At 35.1% G+C, this 22,123-nt stretch overlaps 2 protein-coding genes across 2 annotated transcripts in view; one reads left to right on the forward strand and one right to left on the reverse strand.

Annotated features, from left to right (window-relative positions):
• CEP72 (centrosomal protein 72) overlaps positions 1-8,441 on the forward strand; it is an 80,695-nt gene extending 72,254 nt beyond the window's left edge. Inside the window, exons 11-12 of the mRNA XM_074200922.1 lie at positions 265-376; positions 3,583-8,441. Coding sequence (XP_074057023.1) covers positions 265-376; positions 3,583-3,739 — 269 coding nt within the window. The 3' untranslated portion in view covers positions 3,740-8,441. The remainder of the gene's footprint in view (positions 1-264; positions 377-3,582) is intronic.
• The window catches only part of TPPP (tubulin polymerization promoting protein), a 139,829-nt gene continuing 122,468 nt past the window's right edge, over positions 4,763-22,123 (reverse strand). The window contains exon 4 of the mRNA XM_074200923.1: positions 4,763-20,486. Within this exon, the coding sequence (XP_074057024.1) occupies positions 20,292-20,486 (195 nt within the window). The 3' untranslated portion in view covers positions 4,763-20,291. The remainder of the gene's footprint in view (positions 20,487-22,123) is intronic.

Here is a 22,123-nt window from a genome sequence, read left to right on the forward strand (position 1 = left end):
GTACTTCAAATTTTCTTGTAATATCTATAACTAGGTTTTCTAAGAAGCACAGATAGTTGGTATTTGTTAAAATTGATCTAATGAACAAATTTATTTACAGATTTATTTTCAATATGTGACATTTATGTATGACAATTTTTATTTTTCAAACTACCTTTCTTTTTTTGGGAGCACAGCTATTGTCAAATTATAAAAATTAAGTTTAAAATCCCTATTTATGGAAGTAAATAAAGCAATACTAAAAAGATTTCATTTTTATTTTAGATCTTCAAAACAATAATCAGGAGTTGTCCAGGGAAATTGATAACTTAAAGGAACATCTTGAGCACTATGCCAAGATTCAGGAACTCACAGAAATGCTTCAGGAAAGTCACAGGTACATTGCTGCTGAGAATGTATGATTCTAAAGTGTTACTCTTTATATAATCATATAGGGGAATGCATTTGGAGGTTTTTATGGTATTATGAAAAGAACAGTGAATTCTGGGAGACTTGTATTCTCATCCTGGTCCTGGGACTAATTGGCTAGTTAATATTAACTTAATCTCATTGAGCCTCAGTTTCTCATCTTTGAAATGAATCTGATCACATAAAATCCTTTCAGATCTAAAATTGTTTTCTTATGTTCCTTTCAGTTTTAACATTATGTAATATGAAGTGTGATAGCAGAGAATGAGTGATGATTCAGGGGAGGGAAAGGCAATTGGATAGCTTAGGGTAGGGAAAAATAACAGGAAATCCAGCAAGAGGGATGAATTGTTATTATCCTACTGCATTTTCTACTTTGCCATATATACACTCACAATTACGTATTTACCTAGACACTAGAACATTTACTAGAGATTCAAGGTTCTTTGGGAAGGGAACTAAAACTGAGAGCTTAGTATCCTGAATTAGAAAGCTATGAATATGAGGAATTTTTCTAGATTATTCACACAGAGATTAAATAACTCTATTACTGATAACTTGAAGTATTCTACTGGTATTATTTCTCCGAACTGAAAAATGCTTGTTTAATCCTTAAGATTATTCCATATCCAGAATAAAGTATTATTGCCAATCCCCCTAGTGACTCAAATTTTAAAAATAGTTTTTAGTGTGGAAACAATGAAAAGACTTTGGATTGTAAATTAGAAGAATAGCATACCAAAGAAAATCTTAAGACACTGAAAGAGAAGTTTAAAAGAGGTATACTTTGGGGGTTGGATAGAGTAAAGTTTGAATATAAATGGGTACTAGGGAGAAACTGTTGAAGGATGGCACATTAGTGATCCGGGGAAAATTGGAAGAAATTCTCTGAATTGTAAATAGTGCAGATATATGCTTGTTCTTGGAGTATACATGATTTTTTTTTTTTTGCGTGGTAGTTGCTACAAGGCTAGGATATAAATTTGCTCCTTCCCTCTGTTCAGCCTTCTTTCCTCCTCAGGCCAGAGATAGGAATGCTGCTATTAGAAACCTCAAAGAATTTGGGAACAAACTCTAGCATTCCCATCATTTGCAGTTGTAGTCCAGCTTACATCTGGAAACCAGACTACTGCTGTATAGGAATTGAAGATTAAAAGAGATTGATTTGTTTGTTGTAAAGAGAGAAGTGAGATTTTGTCAGGGGAGAAATTTCTTGGGTGAATGAGAAATGAGAAAGCCTGCTACAAAGGTGTGTAAAATCACATAGCTAATATTGCTCAGACATAAAGGTCTTTTTCAAGAGCTGTTTGATTCACAAGTTAATAATCTTCAAAGGATAAGAATGGGCAATTTTCAGTAGAAGAAATCATCTATAGTAATATGAAAAAAATTCTCAGAGAAAGAGAAATGCAAATTAAAACAATTCTGAGATACTACCTCATACCCACCAAAGTTGCTAAGATGACAAAAATGAAAAATGATAAATACTACAGGGACTATGGAAAAATACTAATAAACTATTGGTGGAGTTGTGAAATAGTACAATAATTTTGGAAACAATTTGGAACTTTGCCCAAAAAAGCCATTAAATTATGCATAGTCTTTGACTTGGGAGTCCTGCTACTAGATCCAGACCCCAAAGAAATTTTATAAAAGTAAAAAGGACAAATTAATAGAAAAATATTTATTGCAGTTTTTCTTTCATCAATTGGGGAATGGTTGAATTAGTTATGGGCCTAATTTCTCTCCTGAATTTGTCTTACATTGCCAGCTCCTGCCAGACATCTTGTCCTGGCTAAAATTGAAATTGGCTTAATAACTTACTATGCCTGAACTAGAATTGATTCTCTTTCTTGACCCCTCTTAAACTTGTTCCTCCTGCAAACTTTCTTATTTCTGTTGAGGGTACCTACCTTACAGGCACCTACAGTTCATAACCTTGGAATTTTCCTTGACTTTCCTCTTTTCTTTATTCTCTATAGTCAGTCTACCACCACAATTTTCTGTTGCATTCATTATCTGCTCTCCATTCACACTATCACCAAGCCTAATTGAGACCCTTAGTACTGCTGCCTGGACTTAATTAGGTATATTAACTGTATTGAGACCATCTTCTACTCAGAAGCCCTTGGGCTCATAGATGTGTAGAGCCAGAAGTGACCTTCACTAAATAAATAAGACAATTGAGGGGCAAAAGATTAAGTATTTTACTAAAGTTTACATATGTAGTTAGTGGCAGAAACATATTTCAGACCCACATGATCTGAATTTAACTATAGAACTTATTTTGACCATTTTATTTCCTTGCTCATAAACTGGCTCCAAATTGTGGATAGTGATTCTTTTTTTGTTTTGTTTTGTTTTGTTTTTTGCAAGGCAGTGGGGTTAAGTGACTTTGCCCAAAGTCATACAGCTAGGTAATCAAGTGTCTGAGGCCAAATTTGAATTCAGGTCCTCCTCACTCCAGGGCTGGTGCTCTATCTGCTATACCACCTAGCTGCCCCTTTTAATGTCTCTTCAGTCTTGTTGTTAAGACCTTTCACCATCTGGCTCTAATCTTTCTTTTTTTGCCTTATTTCAAATTATTTCCTTTTGTGTAGTCTACATTGAAACCAACATGAAAAATTAGTTGCTTCATGAAGCCTGAAATTCATTTGATCCTCATTTCTGCTTCTCAGAATCCTTGCCTTACTTCATCTCAAGTACCATTTCCTCTGTGGTGTCTTTTCTCATGTAGCCCACTTCCAGTTGATAGTGCTCTCTCCCTCCTTAAATGACCTTGTGTTCCTTTATCCTTATACTTCCTGGCTGCTATCCCAGTACCCTTCCCATGGATTTCTGTGGTTCCTTATAAAGAGAAAGCACTTGAATGCTTGTGGCATGGATTTTAGTGCTATTGATCCATGGATGAATGGGTTTATTTTTGCTGTAGGAATAATGATGATCTTAGTGAAATGGTTTTGTTCCTTTTATTTCATTTTTAAGAATCCATTAATGCATCATTTCCGTAGAGCAAAAGAATGAACAAATTTTTATTTTTTGAACCATACTGATTAAAACTTTGGAGAAGGATAGTAATTTTGAAATGCTTTGGAGCTTTTGGATAGATTTTAAGCACATCATTTCAAAGAAGGAAAAAACCCAACTAATTTCTTTCCTTTATTTTTCTTGCAGTTCTTTGATTTCTTCTAATGAACATCTTTTGCAAGAACTCACTCAGACCCGGATTCAACATAGGGCTGAAGTTGAACAGTTACACTGGAGTTATAATGAGTTAAAAAAGACAATGTCTCAATTTCCTCTTAACAACTCTGATCTCAGTAGTAGTTAATATTTGTGTTAATATTGGAGAATTTCTTTAGCTCTTCAGTCCATATTTTTATATTTTAAAATTATATCAAAACTATTTTTACCTCTGATCTTTGCATTACTTCATATTTAATTGTTCAGGAAGGATATAATTAAGACAATTTTATTTTCTTATTTTTTTTTAGAAATTTTATATGTGTGGAGATATGTCTTTTTTTTTTAAAGTTTCTTAAATTTCAAAGGGGAGTGAAAAATAAGGAGTTTTTCTTCTGAGGAAATCTAAATCCTAAGCCTATAAATAAGGAACAGGCAGTGAAATTTTTTAAGATGGAGTGAGCAATAATAATTAAGCAAATATTCAGAGAGTAGCCTTTTATTATATGTGATCTAAAACTGCTAAATTATTAAATTGTGATTATCATTTAATATAATAAGTATCTTCAAAGGAAACTCAGCTTGTAGATATTTATATTATATAGTCCTAAAAATTCAGTTATAAAATGATGCTTCATAAATTTAATAGTAACTTCACTTAGAGTTCTGTAATTTTGATTACCACAAACGAGAGACCCATTTTTACAGGAACAAAATTTGGCTCAAAATATTATTAGAATCATCTTTAAAATTTAACAAACAACCTATAATGAAAAGAAAATATTTTTCTAATTAAAATCAAAATAATTCAGAAAATACAAATAAAACTGTATAGACTGCTCCTATTTTTCACTATAATACTTTTTGGGAAATTATAACATCAAGAGGATTGGATTTTCTTATAGCAAAAACACTGTATTTTGAGGTTGCATTCTTGACCAGGATCCTAGTAACAGTAGTATATTTGGAAAGCAAAGATAACAATTATGATCTAATCTATTAATTTAAAAAAAATTTTTCCATGGAATTTTACAGCTGAAGGACTTGAAATCAATTAATCCAATGTTCTTATTTTATGACTAAGGAAACTGAAATTCATACAATTTAAATGAATTCCTAAAATTATTATGATAGAACAAAGACCAGAATTCAGGTCTCCCACCTTCTCATTCAGTGCAATCCCCCAATTTCATGATTTCTCTCTTATTATTTTCTTATAAAATAGGCTTAAATGTACTTCACATGGTATCCAGAGGGGTTCAGCATTCATCTAATATAGATGTATGCAATGGATAACACATAAAACAAAGGTTTACTTTATAATAAATTTGACTTATCTAAAGCTAAAATGCTGGTTATATTAAGCATTAACTTATCATTTAGGTAAACCATTTTTCTTGCCTTAGAATTTTAAAAGCTTTAAAACATTTTAGGCAAAATTTTTAACCTAATTTTTTGTTAATGCTTGTAGCGGACATTTTAGTTTTAGATAGATCAAATTTATCATAAAATAGACCTTCATTTTGAGTACATCATGAATTTAATTTTAAAGGTATGATTTGTTATTTATTGTAGTTCCAATCTTTTCAGTTGTATCCAAATTTTCTTCACTTTATTTGAAGTTTTCTTGGCAAAAATACTGGAGTGATTTGCCATTTCCTTCTCTAGTTCATTTTATAATGAGGAAACAGGCAAATAAGAGATAAGTGACTTACCCAGGTCACAACAGCTAGTAAGTGTCTGAGGCCAAATTTGAGCTCAGGAAGCTGAGTCTTCCTAACTCCAGGCCCAGCTGTCCACTGCACTTTCTAACTGCCCTGTTTTTGAAGACCTTGTGTTTGTTTAAAAAGTGTTCCAAAACTGTTTGAACAGATAATCTGCCCCACCCTCACCCCAAATAAATGTTCCTGCAAAAAGCAGAGGCATTAGAAGTAATTCTGTTTCACTTTTCTTTCCTCCAATGGAGCTTTTCTTGCAACATCAAGGGGAAAATCTTTGGAAAGGGCATCAAGAGACTGTGATTCTCTTCTCAGTCTTGGCAATAATGCTGGGTGTGATCTTGGGCAAGGCACTGTATCTTCTCTTTGCCTCAGTTTTCTTACTTGTAAAATAAATGGTTGAATAACTTTTGTCCTTTCCAGTTCTTATTTTTTCATTCTGAGTTGTAAAGGTTTGCAGGATGGTAATCTCTTGAATCTGGTGCTCTTGTGTCTTCTCTCTTACATTCTTTCTCCCAAACACCAGACCCCAAGCTTTAAAACTGGTTTTGGAAATTCCTCTTTCCCTTGTTTGCTAATGCCTGGAAGAAGTCATCCAAGAAGGGAAGGGCCACTTCTTGGCCTTGGTGATAGTTTGTGGATAAGACTATCATTGGTTCAAATGGAGAACAGCCTCAGATTTGGGGGTTTTTTTGGTTCCTTGGTTTTTAATCATCTGGTCTCTTTCTATCCATTGTTACAAAAGTAGAGCAATAAATGATCAGTGACACCTCATTCGCAGTGAAAGAAATAAAACTATGCAGGTCTATGTGATCATATGGAAGAAGCAAGTTGGAAAAATAAAAAACTTAGAAAAACTAGTTCTACCTGTGTACCAAAGTGAAGTTATTGTCTAATCCATGTGGTCTAGATGTATATTAGAAGGAAATCAGACAGAAAGAATGTACAGAAAGAGTATTAGATTGGGAGGCAATGGATCTAGGTTAGAGTACAAACTAATTACTACTGTGTGGCCTTGGTTAAGTCATTTCACTTAGCTTCAAGATCCTTCTGAATAAAATGATGCTGTCTTTTAATTCTAAATTCTATGTACTTTTTTGTTAAAGTTTTTGCAAGATAGTGGGGTTAAGTGGCTTGCCCAAGGCCACACAGCTGGGTAATTATTAAGTGTCTGAGACTAGATTTGAGTTCAGATTTGAATTCCTGACTCCAGTGCTGGTGCTCTATCCACTGCGCCACCTAGCCACCCCTCTATGTACTTTGTTTGCTGCTGTTGTCTGTAATTCAAACTTTACCCCAAGGCAAATAGTTTTATTAGTTTGGTAAAAGTGATGTTAATTAGCTTTAAACTTTAAATCAAGTTGTTCTCTATATATGAGTCAAAACATGCCACATACAATAGATATTTTTCTTAAGTTACTTGAGTCAAAATTTTGAAATAATTTGCTTCTTGATTTTTAATGTGGTAATGGAGAATAAAGCTTGGAAAGAAATGGAAATATGTTATTAAATTTTTATTTAAAATCTTCATTTCATATCTTCATGGTAATGATTTGTGGTAGAATGAAGCCAAATGAATTGGAAAGAGGACATTTTATAAAGGGCATGTGGTCTACCCAGGACAGTAATTTCCTCCCTGATGTAAACATTTAATATGGCAGAATGTTCCATTTTTGGACAACTCTAATAGTTAGGAAGTTCTTATGAGTGAATTCTGCTTCTATTAATTCTTTTTTTTTTTTTTTTTTTTTAGTTTTTGCAAGGCAATGGGGTTAAGTGGCTAGTGGCTTGCCCAAGGCCACACAGCTAGGTAATTATTAAGTGTCTGAGACCAGATTTGAACCCAGGTACTCCTGACTCCAGGGCCAGTGCTTTATCCACTATACCACCTAGCCGCCCCCTCTATTAATTCTTAATTGGTCTTCTTTGAAACCTAATGTTTCCTTTCTCCACTATAATCATAACTAGTTCTTTTATTTGATGATACTTTTATTGAATGGTTTTGAGTTATTTTGTCATATTGGTGTTTTGTGTCAGATGCCCTCCTAAAAAAGTATCCAGAACTGGAGTTGTTGACTGATCAGGTCAGAGAATAGCAGGATGATCATCTCTGATTCTTAGCACCATGCTAAATTAAGCCTAACAAAATATTAAAATTTACAGATGTAGAATACTTGGGACTCACTCTAAAGATAATTATAATCATTGAATTAGCAATATAATTATTAGCAAGGGTATTTGGAAGCCAAAGATAGTAATGATCCCAAGAGAGTCATCTTGAATTACTACCAAGGAGATATCTAAGCAATGTGGGAAGAAGTTAAGAATTGACATGAAAATGAGAAAGAACCTCTCTGAAGTCCCTTTTATCTTGATAATCTCATGATTAACAAAGACATAATATAGATGACAAAACCTGAGGTCACAAGATATTATAAAACTGGTCATCTTTTTACCAAGATCTTAAAAAAAAAAAAAAGGATTGAAAAGGAGCAGGTCTAGCAACACCACTATGGAAAATCCGTATACTTTATAATTTGAGAATTTAACCAAAGTTGCTGTGATAGTGTCAATCTTTCATCTTACAGTTTGGCCCCTAAAACAATGCAATAATACTAGGAAAAGTACTTACTGCTGTCTCCTATCTTCCCACAGCTATTTCTTTTTTTTTTTTTATAAACCTGATCTTAAACACATAGAGAAAAGGACAAAAAAAAATGTATATGGAATGATAAACTATTGTTATATACAGTTTTTAAAGCATATACTAAACAATGTTTGTAATAAATTTAGCTAGTTATTATCCTTTTTGAATTTTAAAAATGTTCTTTTGTGCATTTTGGTTGTGTTGATGTTCATTCTTTTAAAAATTTATGTCACTTTCTACTACCTCTCCTGACCCCAAGAGAGCACATCACTGCATTTAAGTCAAGTCTGGTCAAAGAATTCTAAACATTGTCAATGTCTGAAAAAGTTTTATTCTCTACCATTAGTTCATCATATTTTTGCCCATAGTTAGAAGGCAATTGTAATAATAATTATTCCTCTGAACATATGAGTATTCATGACACTGATAAAGATTCTGAAATATTTCAGTTATTTTCCTTTACATTATTGTTATCATTATGTAAATTATCCTCATTCTGCTTATTTTGTTCTATATCAGATCATTAAAATGTTTTCAAGTTTCACATTGATATGCCTCAGTCTTTTCAACCAATCTCCAGGTGAGTAGTTGTTTCCCATTCTTTACTGCTACAAAATAATGCTACTATAAATAATTTTGTATGTATGGGTCTTTTCCATTTAACTTTGATATTCTTGGGCATTTGTCTAATAATGGCATTGCTTTGTCAAAGATTATTTGTAGATTAGTACCAAATGGTCTTTTTGAGAGAACTGGACAAATTAATGATTTTCCTTCCTCAACACCTTCAATATTTTATTTTTCTTTTGTTCTTTAAATACATTTCTCTTATTATTAGTGATTTTCTGTCCTTTCAAGAAAACTGCAGTGCAGAATGGTGGTTGTTCTTATATATTTATATAAATTCTCCATGGTGAATGTCATACAAAATTAATCCAAACTATTTAGGAATCCCTTCTATAACATCTAACTAATGAAGCAGTGTGGGTGATAGGAAGAATGAGAGGCTTGGATTCAGAGGATCTAGGTTCAAATAGTTATTGCACTGACTACTTAGGCGGCCTTGAGTCATTCCCTTAAACTTTGTGAACCTCAGGTTCCTTTAACTGTAAAGAACAGATGATTTACAAGACCCCCTCTATCTCTAAATTTGTGATCCTAAAATGTTCATCCAACTTGGATTTACAAAACTCCAGTGAAAAATGATCCACCATTTTGGGAAGTAACATGTTAGAATTTGGATAACTTTAACAACTATCACATTTTCCTTATGCTACATCAGTTGTTCCTGATTCTTCCCTGTGGAGCCAAGCAGAACAAGTTTAGTCCTTCCCCCACTTGACAGTTCTTCAGATATTTGAAGATGAGCTACTATCCCACTTGCTTTCCCTTCCCCAGTTCCTTTAACTGATATTTTATGGTATGGTCTTTGGTCCCTTCTCAATCCTGGTCATGATATTTTCTGATTGCTTTCTACTTTGTCAAAAAGTCTTCCTAAAATATATCCAGAACTGAACTCCATATCCCAAATATATCTGCCCAGAGCAGATCATCAATAAGTAGCTTTGTCCTAACTACTATACCTCTTGATGAAGCCTGACACTGTAGACAGCTTTATTGACTTATCTTGTCACACTATTTTGTAGTAAGCTTATAAACCAATATAACTTATACTAATGATAGTTTTTCCTTTATTCTTTTTTCATTTGCTATTTTTTAACCAGTTACAAATCCATTTCTGATTGAGATTTTAGAGAATTTATTTTTTTACTCACTGAATTAAATAAACTAACCAGTTGTGGACCAACTCTAAATTGCAAAATCTAAATTGTAGTCATTTAATTTTAATAATCTAAAAATTAGAGGGCCTGGAGTACCCATGTACCTCTTAATTTCTTTTTTTAAGAAAGTTATTGATATATTTTGTTTTTTGATATCACTGGAATTTCTCCAATAACCTTTCCCCTCTCCCTCCTAGAGTGTTATCCTGTTTCAAATATTTTTAAAAGGAAAAAAAGAGGAAGAAACAAAAAATTATTTTAGAAAAACATAATCCATTAAAAAAAAATCTCAAAATATTTGGTACCATGCTCATCAACCTCTGATCTTTGGAAAAGAATTAAGTTTGGTCACTTTGTTATATCTCTTTGGTGCTATGTTTATTCTTTGTAATTTTTGATTGTTTTGTGATCTACATTGTTGTGTATATTGTTTTCTTTGCTTGTCTGTCTTTGCTTTAGACTTCTAAATCTTTCCAGGCTTCTTTGTATTTATTATATTTGTCATTTCTTGCAGCACAGTGATATTCCATTACATTCATAAACCACAATTTGTTTGGCTATTATTCTCCACATAGATTTCCTCTCTGAATTGCTTCTAATTCTTTGCTGCCACAAAAAGTGCTGTTATAAATGGTTTGGTTTCTATGGGGATTTTCTTCTTAATTAATGACCTCTTTGGAGTATAAGCTTAATAGTGGAATTTCTGGATCAAAGGGTATTTTAGTCACTTTGCATAATTCAAAATTGCCTTCTAAAATGATTGTCCTGATTCACAAGTCCACCAATGACTCATTAATGTACCTATCTTCCCATAACACCCCCACATTGATTATTCCTATCTTTTGTCATCTTTTCCATTTTATTATCTGGTAAAATCTTATGGTTGATGTTTTTAAATTTGCATTTCTCTTATTATTAGTAATTTGAGGGATTCTTTCATATGATAATATGATATAATAATAGTTTGAAGTTCTTTTTGGGTAACTTGTTCATTTTCTTTGACACTTAATGGAAAATGGCTTTTGAATATGTTATATATTTATATTTTCATAGTTGTTTTGTGTGTTTATCTTAATTATCTACAAATCTTGGATTATAAATTTCTTAGCTAAGTTTTTTGATCCAATTCGATTCAAGCTATTTTCCCCTCATTTGATTACTATCCTAGATGCATTAATTTTGCTTATGCAGAAGCTTTTTAGTTCTATATAATCTTCTCCAGCTTTGAATTTTCAGACCATTCCTGAATATGACCTAGTTCCAAAGATTCTTCTGACTGGGAGATGACCTAGCTTAAGTCTTAGGTACATTAAGCAAAAATGCCCCCATATCCCTCCCAAACATCCTTAATTCTAGACCCCTCCCCTCTTAACTGGACTTTTTTTAAAGAATGGGACTATCCCCTTGGAATCTAAATGGGGAGAGTGAAAAACTTGAATCTTAACTCAGAGTCCATTGCTCTTTCCACTATCTCATAGCTATAGTTTATTACAAATAGAAAGATGGATTGATTAAGAAGAGACATATTCCTATTATAAAGGCAAAACAATATTTCACCTACAAATTGTTTCCAAAAGTTGAGAAGCTTATGAAAGCACTTATTTCTTCTTCATTATGCCTCCTAGGATTCCTTAACTGAGATCAATTGAAGGACTACCTTCTTCACATAGCCTTTCCTGAGTCCCCCAATAGATAGTGACTTCCTGACTTGATCTGCCATTTTTCATTTATTTTGTATATTTTATATATGTATATGTGTCTTCCTTATTAGAGTGCAAGACTTCTTAGAGCAGGGAGTGTTTCACTTACGTCTTTGTATTGCCATTGGGCACTTAATATTTCTTGCTTGCTATATTGATTGATATGTATTAATAAGAAATTAACAACTTAAATTTAGATATGAAAATAAGAGGACAGAAGGTACTCCACTTTCTAAAGTTGGGTAGAAATCTCAAGGGATTCAGCTGGAAGCTCATCAAGTAGCTTGACAAGTTACTTTATCCTTCTGATTCCAGAGCAGGGTGGAAGAATTTTTAATTGCTTATTACATAAATAATACTGACTTTTACATAGTTTGCTTATAAGATGGGGATGGCATTGAGATTCATTTGTTTCAAAGATGGAAAACAGTCCCATATTTTAGCACATTTATTAATCACTTTACCAACTGAACAAATATTGTATACAATCAACAGCAAAAACATACACCATGTGTTGCAATCCTCCAGAATATACAACTTACATAACACTATACATTATATTAAAGGTTTGCAAGCCAAGCCTTTTCTAGTCAGACAATGGCTACATTGGAACTTCAGACTTACTTTGCTTGGCTATCCAGAGGGCTATATATCAAGAAAAGCAATGCTTATTTTGACATCATAGCTTATTCACGATTTAATACAGTTTTAGAAGTTAGTGACAACCACCTTACAAAGTTTCAATGTCCATAATATTGTCTTGACTTTTATCATACAGATAATGTGAAACATTTAATACTTTCTAGCATTAATAAAACAGTGTAAAAATATATCACATATATATATATATAAATTTGTTTCCCTTTCCTGAAAAACTTAGTACAAACTAGTAGTATGTGATCCCTTTCAAGTTTCTTTTAAGTTTTCTTTCCCCTCCCCACCCCTATCCCCAAAAGCATACAGATAAGATGGCAGTTCAATGAAGAGTGGTCAGAGTTCAATACAATGCCTCCAGTTGTGCTTGCCCTTCACCAGGCCCCTCATGTTCAAGATGGAAGCCCACCAATGCCTTTGGATCAGACCCTTCAGTTTCTCTAGAAGATATCTGACTGCCACAATCTAGAAAGTTAAGCACCAATGCCCATGTGCTCATTAGCCACTACAGTCCAGATTGAGGAATACCCATCCTAAAAAACTAAGCCGTTTACTTGCAAAATTTAAGCAAGCATTCAGTAGTAAGTAAATAGAAAACAACTTTACAAGTTTAATTCTGTATTCTCCCCCAACCCCCAAGACTCTTTAAGTAGATTGAAAACTTCACAGTAGAGCTGACCTAAGATGCTATATTCAACACTGCAAGAGACAAGGTATCAAAGAAAGCACACAACAGTTTTTTGGTTGGAGTTAGGATGTAGGATTGGGTAAAGTTCATTGAAGCAATTGATACATTTACCTCAAGGAAGACAAACCTAACAGCCATTTAAACTTTTCAGCTAGGCACCTTAAGGGTTAACAAATTCTAATCCAGGAAGCTGGATCCTGAGCTGCTGAAGAGAAAATTGGCATGCCCAGGTTCATGCAATCCAGGCATTGATTATCAGGATGTTATATCTGAACCTGACCTATAGTGGTGGATCAACACAAGACAGCCAGCCATTAGTCAGGGAATCTGGAGACTAAAAAACAACTACATTTGATGACAAACTTTCCATGCTGCTTATGTTCTGATTTCTTGGCATTGTTATCATATTCATCTGTCCAAAACTTCAAAGACTAAAGGCATTAAAACATTTGAAAAATACTCTTGTATAAATATATAATTCTTGCTATAACATTTTATATTTATAGTATAATTAGAATTTGGATTTTGGTACCTCTCTACTAAACCTATCTCCTCTGCATTGACCATTATCTTAAGTAGAGATTAAATAGAAATATAAATAATTTTTTATGATCAGCGTCATGAAACAACCTCCTCCTACCTTTCTCTCTTGAGGCTAAGATACCCTTCAATACACTCCCTTTCCATGACAGAAATTGTTCTTGTCTTTAAGGTGAGTGTTCTCAGGGTGTAAACTGTATAGAACCCTCCCCCCATCCCACACCCTAACTAAGAAATGTTTAATCATTTAACCTTGGTTAAGAAAAGCTAAATTGGCATTGCATAAACCATGCAAGAAAGGCAAACATTCAGGTTATATGCTATATACAGTATCCAGAAACTGAACTGAGGATAATACACAGACATGTTTTAGGGGCATAGACTCCAAATCCAAGCAAAGGTTCTTTGTTTAATACAAGCCCATTGACCAACTAACTAGGACATTTAAATGGTCTCTATATTGTGATGCTCAGTAGAATTACTAATATTTACCACCCCCTTGGTTGCAGATAAATGATGAAATAGGCAAATGAGCCTATATTCCCATAGCTTTTTGGATTTAAAAAAATGATTTTTTAAAGGAAAGATATAGTTCTATCTTCATCTACTCATGAACAAAGAAAGGCTTGTATGTATTCAAATGGAGAATTTGGTCTGGTAGGCAAACTGCTGAAATACTCAGTTTAGAAGAATTAAAGCCTACATCTATAGACATTCTCATATCCCCGCCCCCCCCCCCCCCAGGGTATTTGTTCAACTGGTAAAATGTCATTTCAGCCATGCATATTCTATCCTGTTCACCATAACTTGTCTCTGTGACCACACTGAATTAAGGGTAGTCAGAAATGCCAGGCCTATTGCCCAGGAATAAGATGAATCTTATTTTACAGCCATAGAATCTTAAAGATTTAAAGCTAGGTGGGACCTTAGATGGTATAGTATTCGACCCCCTGATTTTAAAGGTGAAAAAAGCAGAGCCCGGAAGTTGAGACTTGGCCAAAGTTACACAGTTGGTTGTTTAATTTGCTTATTTATCTGCTGACATGTCTGATTTTTTATGACCCTTTTGGGGTTTTCTTGGCAAAGATACTAGAGTGGTTTGCCATCTCTCTCTCCAGCTTATTTTACAGATGAGGAAACTGAGGCAAAAAAGGATTAAGTGTCTTGCCCAGTGTCACACAGCTACTAAGTGTCTGAGGCTGGATTTGAATTCATGTCTTCCTGACTCCAGGTCCAGAACCCTATTCACTTTATCACCTAATTTCCCACACAGCTAGTAAATGTTTGAGAGGAATGCAGGTCTTTCTGACTCCAAGTCCATTCCTTATCCATGATAACATGTAATCATTAAAACTTTAATGAGAACTATCTAAACCAAGACAATGAGGAGCCTGGAAATCAACTTAATCAAAAACCATAATGAATGAATGAATGGAATGGAATCAGAACCTGTATCTTAGTACTAGACCAAAAGAAATAATCACAAAGCCCAGAAGAATATGTCTGTGGTTGAATGTGAACAGGTCATAAAGACTGTAGAAAGAGATGATTCACCAATTGCTTGTTGAACAGAAATCCAACACACCTACTCCTTAGTGCTACTTGTCATTCTCAGGCAGGAATGAAAAGACAAAACACAAGTTCTTGGCATCCCATGGTATGAGAAGGTACATGCTATTTGTAGTACAGGTGAGATAACAGAATTGCAAAGGACATCAAAAGGTATATCTTCTTCACTTTGCTGTAACAATTCTTGAATAATTTTGGGATAGTATAGTAAAATGTAGCTGAATAGTATAAGAGAGTCATCTCCATAATTTTTCATGTTTTTTCACTTGATCATACTTTTGCCATTGACTCCTTTGCTCTATTATTCATGTGGCATTTTAAAATCCAATGGGATTTTAGATGGGAGCCAATGAAAGGAATGTTTTTCCCTAGGTAAGGAAATATACTTGAGGCTTTCTTATGAAAGACTTTTAGAAAATGAATTTGTTTCTATTTTATAAAATTCTCTAGGGGGTGCCTGGTGGTATGTATTGCTTAATTTCCTCACCCAGTCCCCAAGATCAGTTCACTTTTGAGGAGGCAAAAAGACCTTATGCATTGAGAAGCATAATTTATTTAATGGATTGAATCTTGATATCCTGGAAGGTTTTTTCCGTTGGCTGTTATACAGATCCTGGCTGGGGGGGAGAAACTTGCCTATGTAAAGATCAAATCCTATCCCCATAGGATGTTGACAAATCTAAGAGAATGCAGAGAGGACTATTTCGTTTTTTCCAAAGTGGGCCTATATTCACATGATTATCTTCTATGCCCCAATTTGGGTTTCTCTTCAGATTACCAAGGGTATGTCATTCCAATCAGAAGGAATTGATTTAGCCACTGGAGAAAGTTTAGCATAGGAGAAAGTTTGAGAGATGGAGTTAAAAATAGGTGAATTGAGGTTCTTTATTGCACTTGCATATTAAAATGCTGCTACCAACAGTTTTCTGGATTTTTGCAAAAGCATTTTTCAGGAAGTAATTAGCTCTCCCCTAGAGATGCTCTTTACATGTAGGTCCAGACCTATGAGAAAAGAAAAGGGAAAGATATTTTTCTTATTTGAACTCTCATTGGAAGCAGGGAGAACTTGTCTTCATGTCTACAAATAGCTACTAAAGTCTGAAACCTCCATTTAACTTCAGCTCTTCATCATCTAAGGTAAAAAGATCCCTTCAGTCTCTTAAACTAGACTCTTAGATTCTTCAGGAAAGAGGGCCTTGGAAATCAAATGTAAAATGTCAGTAGAGGATTTCTTGCATTTGAAGAAGATACTGTTGGCTTGTAAAGGCCAAATGATGCATCCAATCCAGATCCAGATGTTTCATCAGTTACTTTATAATGAAAACAGCTGCATTTCCAAGTCCCCAGGCTGTGTTTTGTCATTGGTTCCAACTGATCCATAGCATTTGTAGAACGTCCATAGTTCACATTCTATATATTTGTGTGTGAGATACCAGTCAGTTACTGTAATTTAAGAACAGGGTCAATAAAATAGGGTATATCAAAGCACCAATGGTGGCACTGCCGTCACAGTACCCCAGCCCCCTCCCATTCCCCATCCATTTGGAAAGGGAAGATACCTTAATTGATATTTCCTTTGACACGAAAGTTAGGTAGGGCTTTTGTAAACTTTTGAGCTCAGAGTCTATTTGTGACATCATGGTATTTAAAGGAAGAAGAGAGGCTCATGTTTTACATGGAACAGGTGGCATGTCCCATCTCTTAACACATACTATAAAAGGCCATTATAGAGTTGTGGGTCTTTGTTCTTTGGCAGCCTCAGGCACAGGCCTTACCAAAGGTAATGCAGGTCTCTCAGGCCTCACTTTAAACAGAAAAAACCTGAAAATTCAAGAAAGTGCTCCAGCTCCCCTTGCTACTAATTATTCTTAGAGTTGTCCTGAATTTCACTTCACTCTGTGGTCAAGATTACTGACTTGGAATCAAGAAAACTCAGGTTCAAACCCTACCTTTGACACTATGTGAACAATGGACAGGCCACTTCACTTCCCTCAGTCTCAGTTTCATCATCTGTAAAATGACATGATGACCTCAAAGGTCCCTTCCATTTCTATATCTCTGTTCCTGTGAGTATAACTTATCTCAATCCAAGGAATTCTTTGCTAACTGATAAACTTCTGGCTCATTTCCTTTGGGTTTTTGTAAGACCATCAAAATGCTGGGGAAATGGCTAAGAAATCTTTGTTTTATGTCCTGCCTCACCTCAGCCAGGCTAAAACACCTAGGAATTTGCATTGGCTTTTTTTGAGCAGGTGCTTTCAGAAGCTCTTTTTTCTGAAAATGAAGAATTACTCTTTTAGCTGGAAAAAAGAGACTAAACTGCCAGCCTCTGGGCTAAACCTGAGTGGGAAGCAGACCTCACCTGGAGGCTGGATTCCCAAGTCCTAGGACCACAAACTAAAGCAAAGCCAAGAGGGGCAAAACTTAATTAGCATAATTTAGTTGCCTAGGCATAATGCACTGTGTGAATCAATTAACTCAGTATTCTAATTCTGGGCAGAAGTTGTTTATCTCATAGTGTAAGAGACTGTGCTTCCTTCATGCCTCCCCTTCTAATCTGTGACCCTTAGGAGTGCAGGGACATCATATAGCTTTACAACTCCCCTAGTATTACACATAGTAGACATATAACAAAATTTTGTTGAACTAGTGAATGAAAGAATGAGTGAAATGAATGAATAATGTTAATGGATGTATTGTTTTAAGTGGTAATTATGGGAAGACTGGGACAGGAAATCTTTCCATCATATGTGGAAATGAAATAGGACACAATCTAGAAACCATCCATTTTCAAAAGCAAAATATTCCTTACATGCTACTGGCTAACGTTTCCTTTGTTGATGAAGAAGCAGGACCCTTGCATCATGAGGTGTTCAGTGCTCAGTCTGAATTTAGAAGGAAAAAAAAAAAGCACCAACAACAGAAGACAAGGAGTTTATGTTTTAGGCTCCCAAGCTTTAGGATGGGTGGCTGAGAAGCATTCCAAAGCTTTCCCTGCCCTTATGCTTGACTAGCAAGTGAGTAAATTCACTCTTGGGAGGCCTAGCTCTACTACTTATCTAAGGCTCAAAATGATACTCAGCTCATAGCAAAACCTACACTCACATCTTATATAAAAGTATAAATATTCCCATGACTAAAACGGTGTTGAATACAAAGTAAAGCTTCCTGAGACCTAAACAAATATGTATGTTGAACAAATTGGCAAATGTAATACTAATTTAACTCAGCTACAACTATTGAGCATGGGTACAGATGGAAATGTTTGTAGACACTTCTTTTATGGTTTGTGAATGATGCAGGGACCCTGTTTAATATAAGATTACAAAGACAATAACAACAACAGCAACAATGTTAAGACTTGTCATAGCTCCACAAAAATATCTTGGAAACTTCAAGAAACCTGAAAAGATACAGTGATGGCAAAGGCTTGGGAAATTCTAGCACAAGATAGTCCCCAGTGCCTTCTGAAAAAATGGACTCATGGTTGTGTTTCTCTTTTCCTGCAAACACAAAACAAAATCCAAACAAAAATCTGGGGCCTAAGAGAGACTTCTTTCCTTTGTTTATTTTTGTTGTTTTGGTTTCATGTCCTGTTAGGGATTGGAAGAGTTCAGGGAAGGTCAAGTTTATAAAGGAGGCTTCCAAGGGAAAGTCAGTTAATAGTAAATTACTGTTTTAAAAAAAGAGTAAAAGACTACTCAAAATTTTTTTAAAAGGGGAGGAAATTGATTCTAGCTGGGTATTGTCAATACCAGATGGAATTATTGATTTTGTGTGCAAAGCATACATAATCCTATCCTGATTTTACTCTGAAAGATACTTCTAAAATCTGTACTGAATCCAAAATGGGAAAGGGGACAAACAGAGAGAGACTGTAAAATTGATTAAATTTTAATAGCCAAAGTTACATATTATTAAAGTTAAACTCCATTTCACAAAAGGAAAAGCAAAGCTTTAAATGGTCAACTGCAACCCAGGCTAAAAAAAAAATAACTCATTTTCATTGCATGTTTTGGACTTAATGACATATTGGTTTTACTTTCAAAACAGGGAAAAGCAGTGACAAATAATGGATTTGTTCTGAACTTCTGCTTGCAGGATATAAAACATAAAAGCCATTACAATGGCTGAAACTCTTTTTTTTGATTTAAGTAATATGAAATGAGCACTCTATGATACATAGAGAACAATGCCTTTCATAAATTGCCCATGGACTTCATAAATATAAGACTTTCACTTCAAAATCAAGTCATTTTTCTGCAACTCTGGAGAGGGAGGAGAGGTGAAGAAGGTATGAATAGCATTTTGTAAACTGGGAAGGTTTTTTTTGTCCTACTTCAGAAGACTTTCTTCCCATTTGTTTGACCTTTTTATTTGAGATTTCAAACTTCATTACCTCAGAACTAGCAAATAAGCCAATACCTTGTTAATGTGCGGAGTTGTGCTTGCATGGACTAGGCTCCTGGGCCCTGTGCAGACAGCACATGGTAGTGCAAGCCAGATTCTGGGCACAATCTCTAGGCAGTGTTAGCTTTATTAGCTTTTGCTTATTAATGTAGTTGAGATTTCCTATGCCCTTCACACCACTATGTGGCAGTGTAAGCCTAGAAACTAATTGTGGCCAACCTTTAATCTTGTTTTTATTTGCCTAAGGTTTAATTTAGTTGTGTTTATATGTTCTAGTTAGTAGATTCGCTCTCATTGCCTCTAGCCTCCCCCTTTCCCCCTCCCCCAGCCTTGCTATGTGGATCCTGATACTTGTTGGTGATTTGGATTTAAGTAGATATGGTTCACAGAAGGGGAAGAGGCCACTTTATGCTCACATACTAATCATCCAGGAACTACATGTCTCTGGCTTAAATATGGATTTGTGGAAGGTTCTTTGGGGAAAAAAAAACAGCCATTTACTTCCCAGTTTAATGCTCAGCATTTTGTCTCTGAGGGCAGAGTGGACTCATGATAAAGGGCATGGCCAGACCCCACCCCACTCACGTGGGAAATATTCTTCTGAAAGATGTTCTGCCAGACATGAAGCAGGTCAGGAGAACACTCCAAAGGAAGACCCTCTCTCACCCCTGAAGCAACACTGAACATTTGGGAATGTTTTTAGCCTCTTTGTGCTGATATGGTGTGGATCAGAAAGAAAAAAAAAAGACCTTTCCATTTGGTTTTCTTGCCTATAGCTCAGAGACTCATTTTTTTTCCCCTTTGCTTTTGCCCACGTTAAACATGAGGAATGTAAAGAAGTGTTGCCTTGTGCTGTGAGGACCTCAGCAGGTGGTAGAATAAGTTCCAGTTCCTGAAAACGATTTCCAACATCATCACCTTCGCCTTCATGCCAACCTGAACAGTGTGCCATCGCTATCCAGACAATGCTTGTTTGTTCTCCATAGAGGATGCCTATTTCCCTCCTTGGACTTTATGGTCGTATGTGCCCGCATGCTTATATCCAGGAACATAGCCTGACTCATCCACCAAGTCCACTCTCCCCGCCTTGCCCTTTCCCTTGCCAGATGGATCAAACCTCTCCTTGTGGGATCCAGTGAATTTGGTGGTGTCTGTCAGTCGTGACACAGTTGGAGAGGAGATGGCTTTCTGTAGTGGCGATGCAGGAAGGTTGACCAGGAATGTAAAGGAGAAGAGAAGCAGAGAGAGGGAAAAAAAGGAAAGATGTAAAATAATCATTTCATTTTAAAGAGAACAATTTAAACATATACTAAGGCACTGTGCTCATTAATGGAGTTACAAAAATTTGCAGTCCAGTCCTTCCTTTCCAGGATGGAGGTTCTTAACCTAGGGTCAATGAAGTTAAAAAAATTTTTTTATGACTATTCTAATATAATTGTTTTTCTTTATAATGCTAGGGGTCCACAGGCTTCACCAAATAGCCAAAGGAATACATAAAATTAAAAAATAAGTTTAAAAACCTCTGTTCTAAGAGTTAAAAATCTGTTGGAAGTTCAAAAATATATAACAATAGTATCAACAAGAGCCTGCATTTATAGAATACTTTGAAATTTTTTTTTGCAAGGCAGTGGGATTAAGTGGCTTGCCCAAGGTCACACAGCTAGGTAATTATTAAGTATCAAATCCTTTGAACTCAGGTACTCTTGACTTCAGGGCCAGTGCTCTATCCACTGTGCCACCTAGTTGCCCCAATACATTGAAATTTTAAAAGCACTTTACTTATGTTCTCTCATTTGATACTTACAACAACACTATGAGTTTCTAGTATTTGCCCTATTTTACAGATGATGAAACTGAGGCAGAAAAAAGTTAAGGGACTTATCCAGGGTCACACACTTAACTGAAGTAGAATTCAAACTGTTTTCCTGATTCTCAGTTTAATGCTCTATCCCATACCAACTGAACTACCAAGAAGACTATGATCACAAAAAAGATTCAAGAAAGAAAATACAACTTTGATGAGAGGGGCATCATTTTACACCTGTGGGTTCTGAGAAATCTCCTTAAAGGAGGAGACACTTTTGTTTCTTGTCATATTTAACTAATACAACTTACTGCAAAAACATTTCACTCTCAAAAGTTTGTACTAATCATAAGCACACTTTTACATTAATTCTGAATCCTTTATTTTGAATTCATTCTAGGCTGGGTTCCAGTTGGCCATAGTGTATGGCTATATAGCAAAACAAACCATATGGAGTTTTGAATGCTTTGAATTGTGAACACTGACCAGGTTTTTCCCACTCTACAAGTTTCAGATGAATCCTCGAGATTTCTTGAAAGACATTTTATGGAATGAAGAAAAAAAAACATGAGGGTAGGAGGAAGATCTGGGTTCTTATCCAAACTCTGTCATTAATGACCTGTGTGACCTTGAGCAAGTTCACTTAGTCTTTCAATCTCAATTTCCTCATCTGCAAATGGGGATAGTAACCATACCCCACCTACTTTACAAGGCTGTTGTGAGACTCAAAGGAAATTAGGACAAAAAAGTCTTTTGTAAATCTTAAACTTGTTATACCTCCCACAACATCTCTAACAGATGGTCACTGAGTCTCTCCCTTAAACACTTCCAGTGATGGAGAACTCATTATCTCACAAAATTTTAACCCACTTCGATTTTTAACAATTTTGTTACTCCTCCAGCTTCTGAATTTTAGAAGACCCCTGTGACAGTCCAAATGGACCTAGTTTAAGTGTGTGTGTGTGTGTCGGGGGGGGGGGGGGAGTCAGGGTAAAGAAGCCAAGACATGGAAAACTCAACA

This window comes from Macrotis lagotis, chromosome X (assembly GCF_037893015.1).
Source record: "Macrotis lagotis isolate mMagLag1 chromosome X, bilby.v1.9.chrom.fasta, whole genome shotgun sequence".
NCBI lineage: Eukaryota > Metazoa > Chordata > Mammalia > Peramelemorphia > Peramelidae > Macrotis > Macrotis lagotis.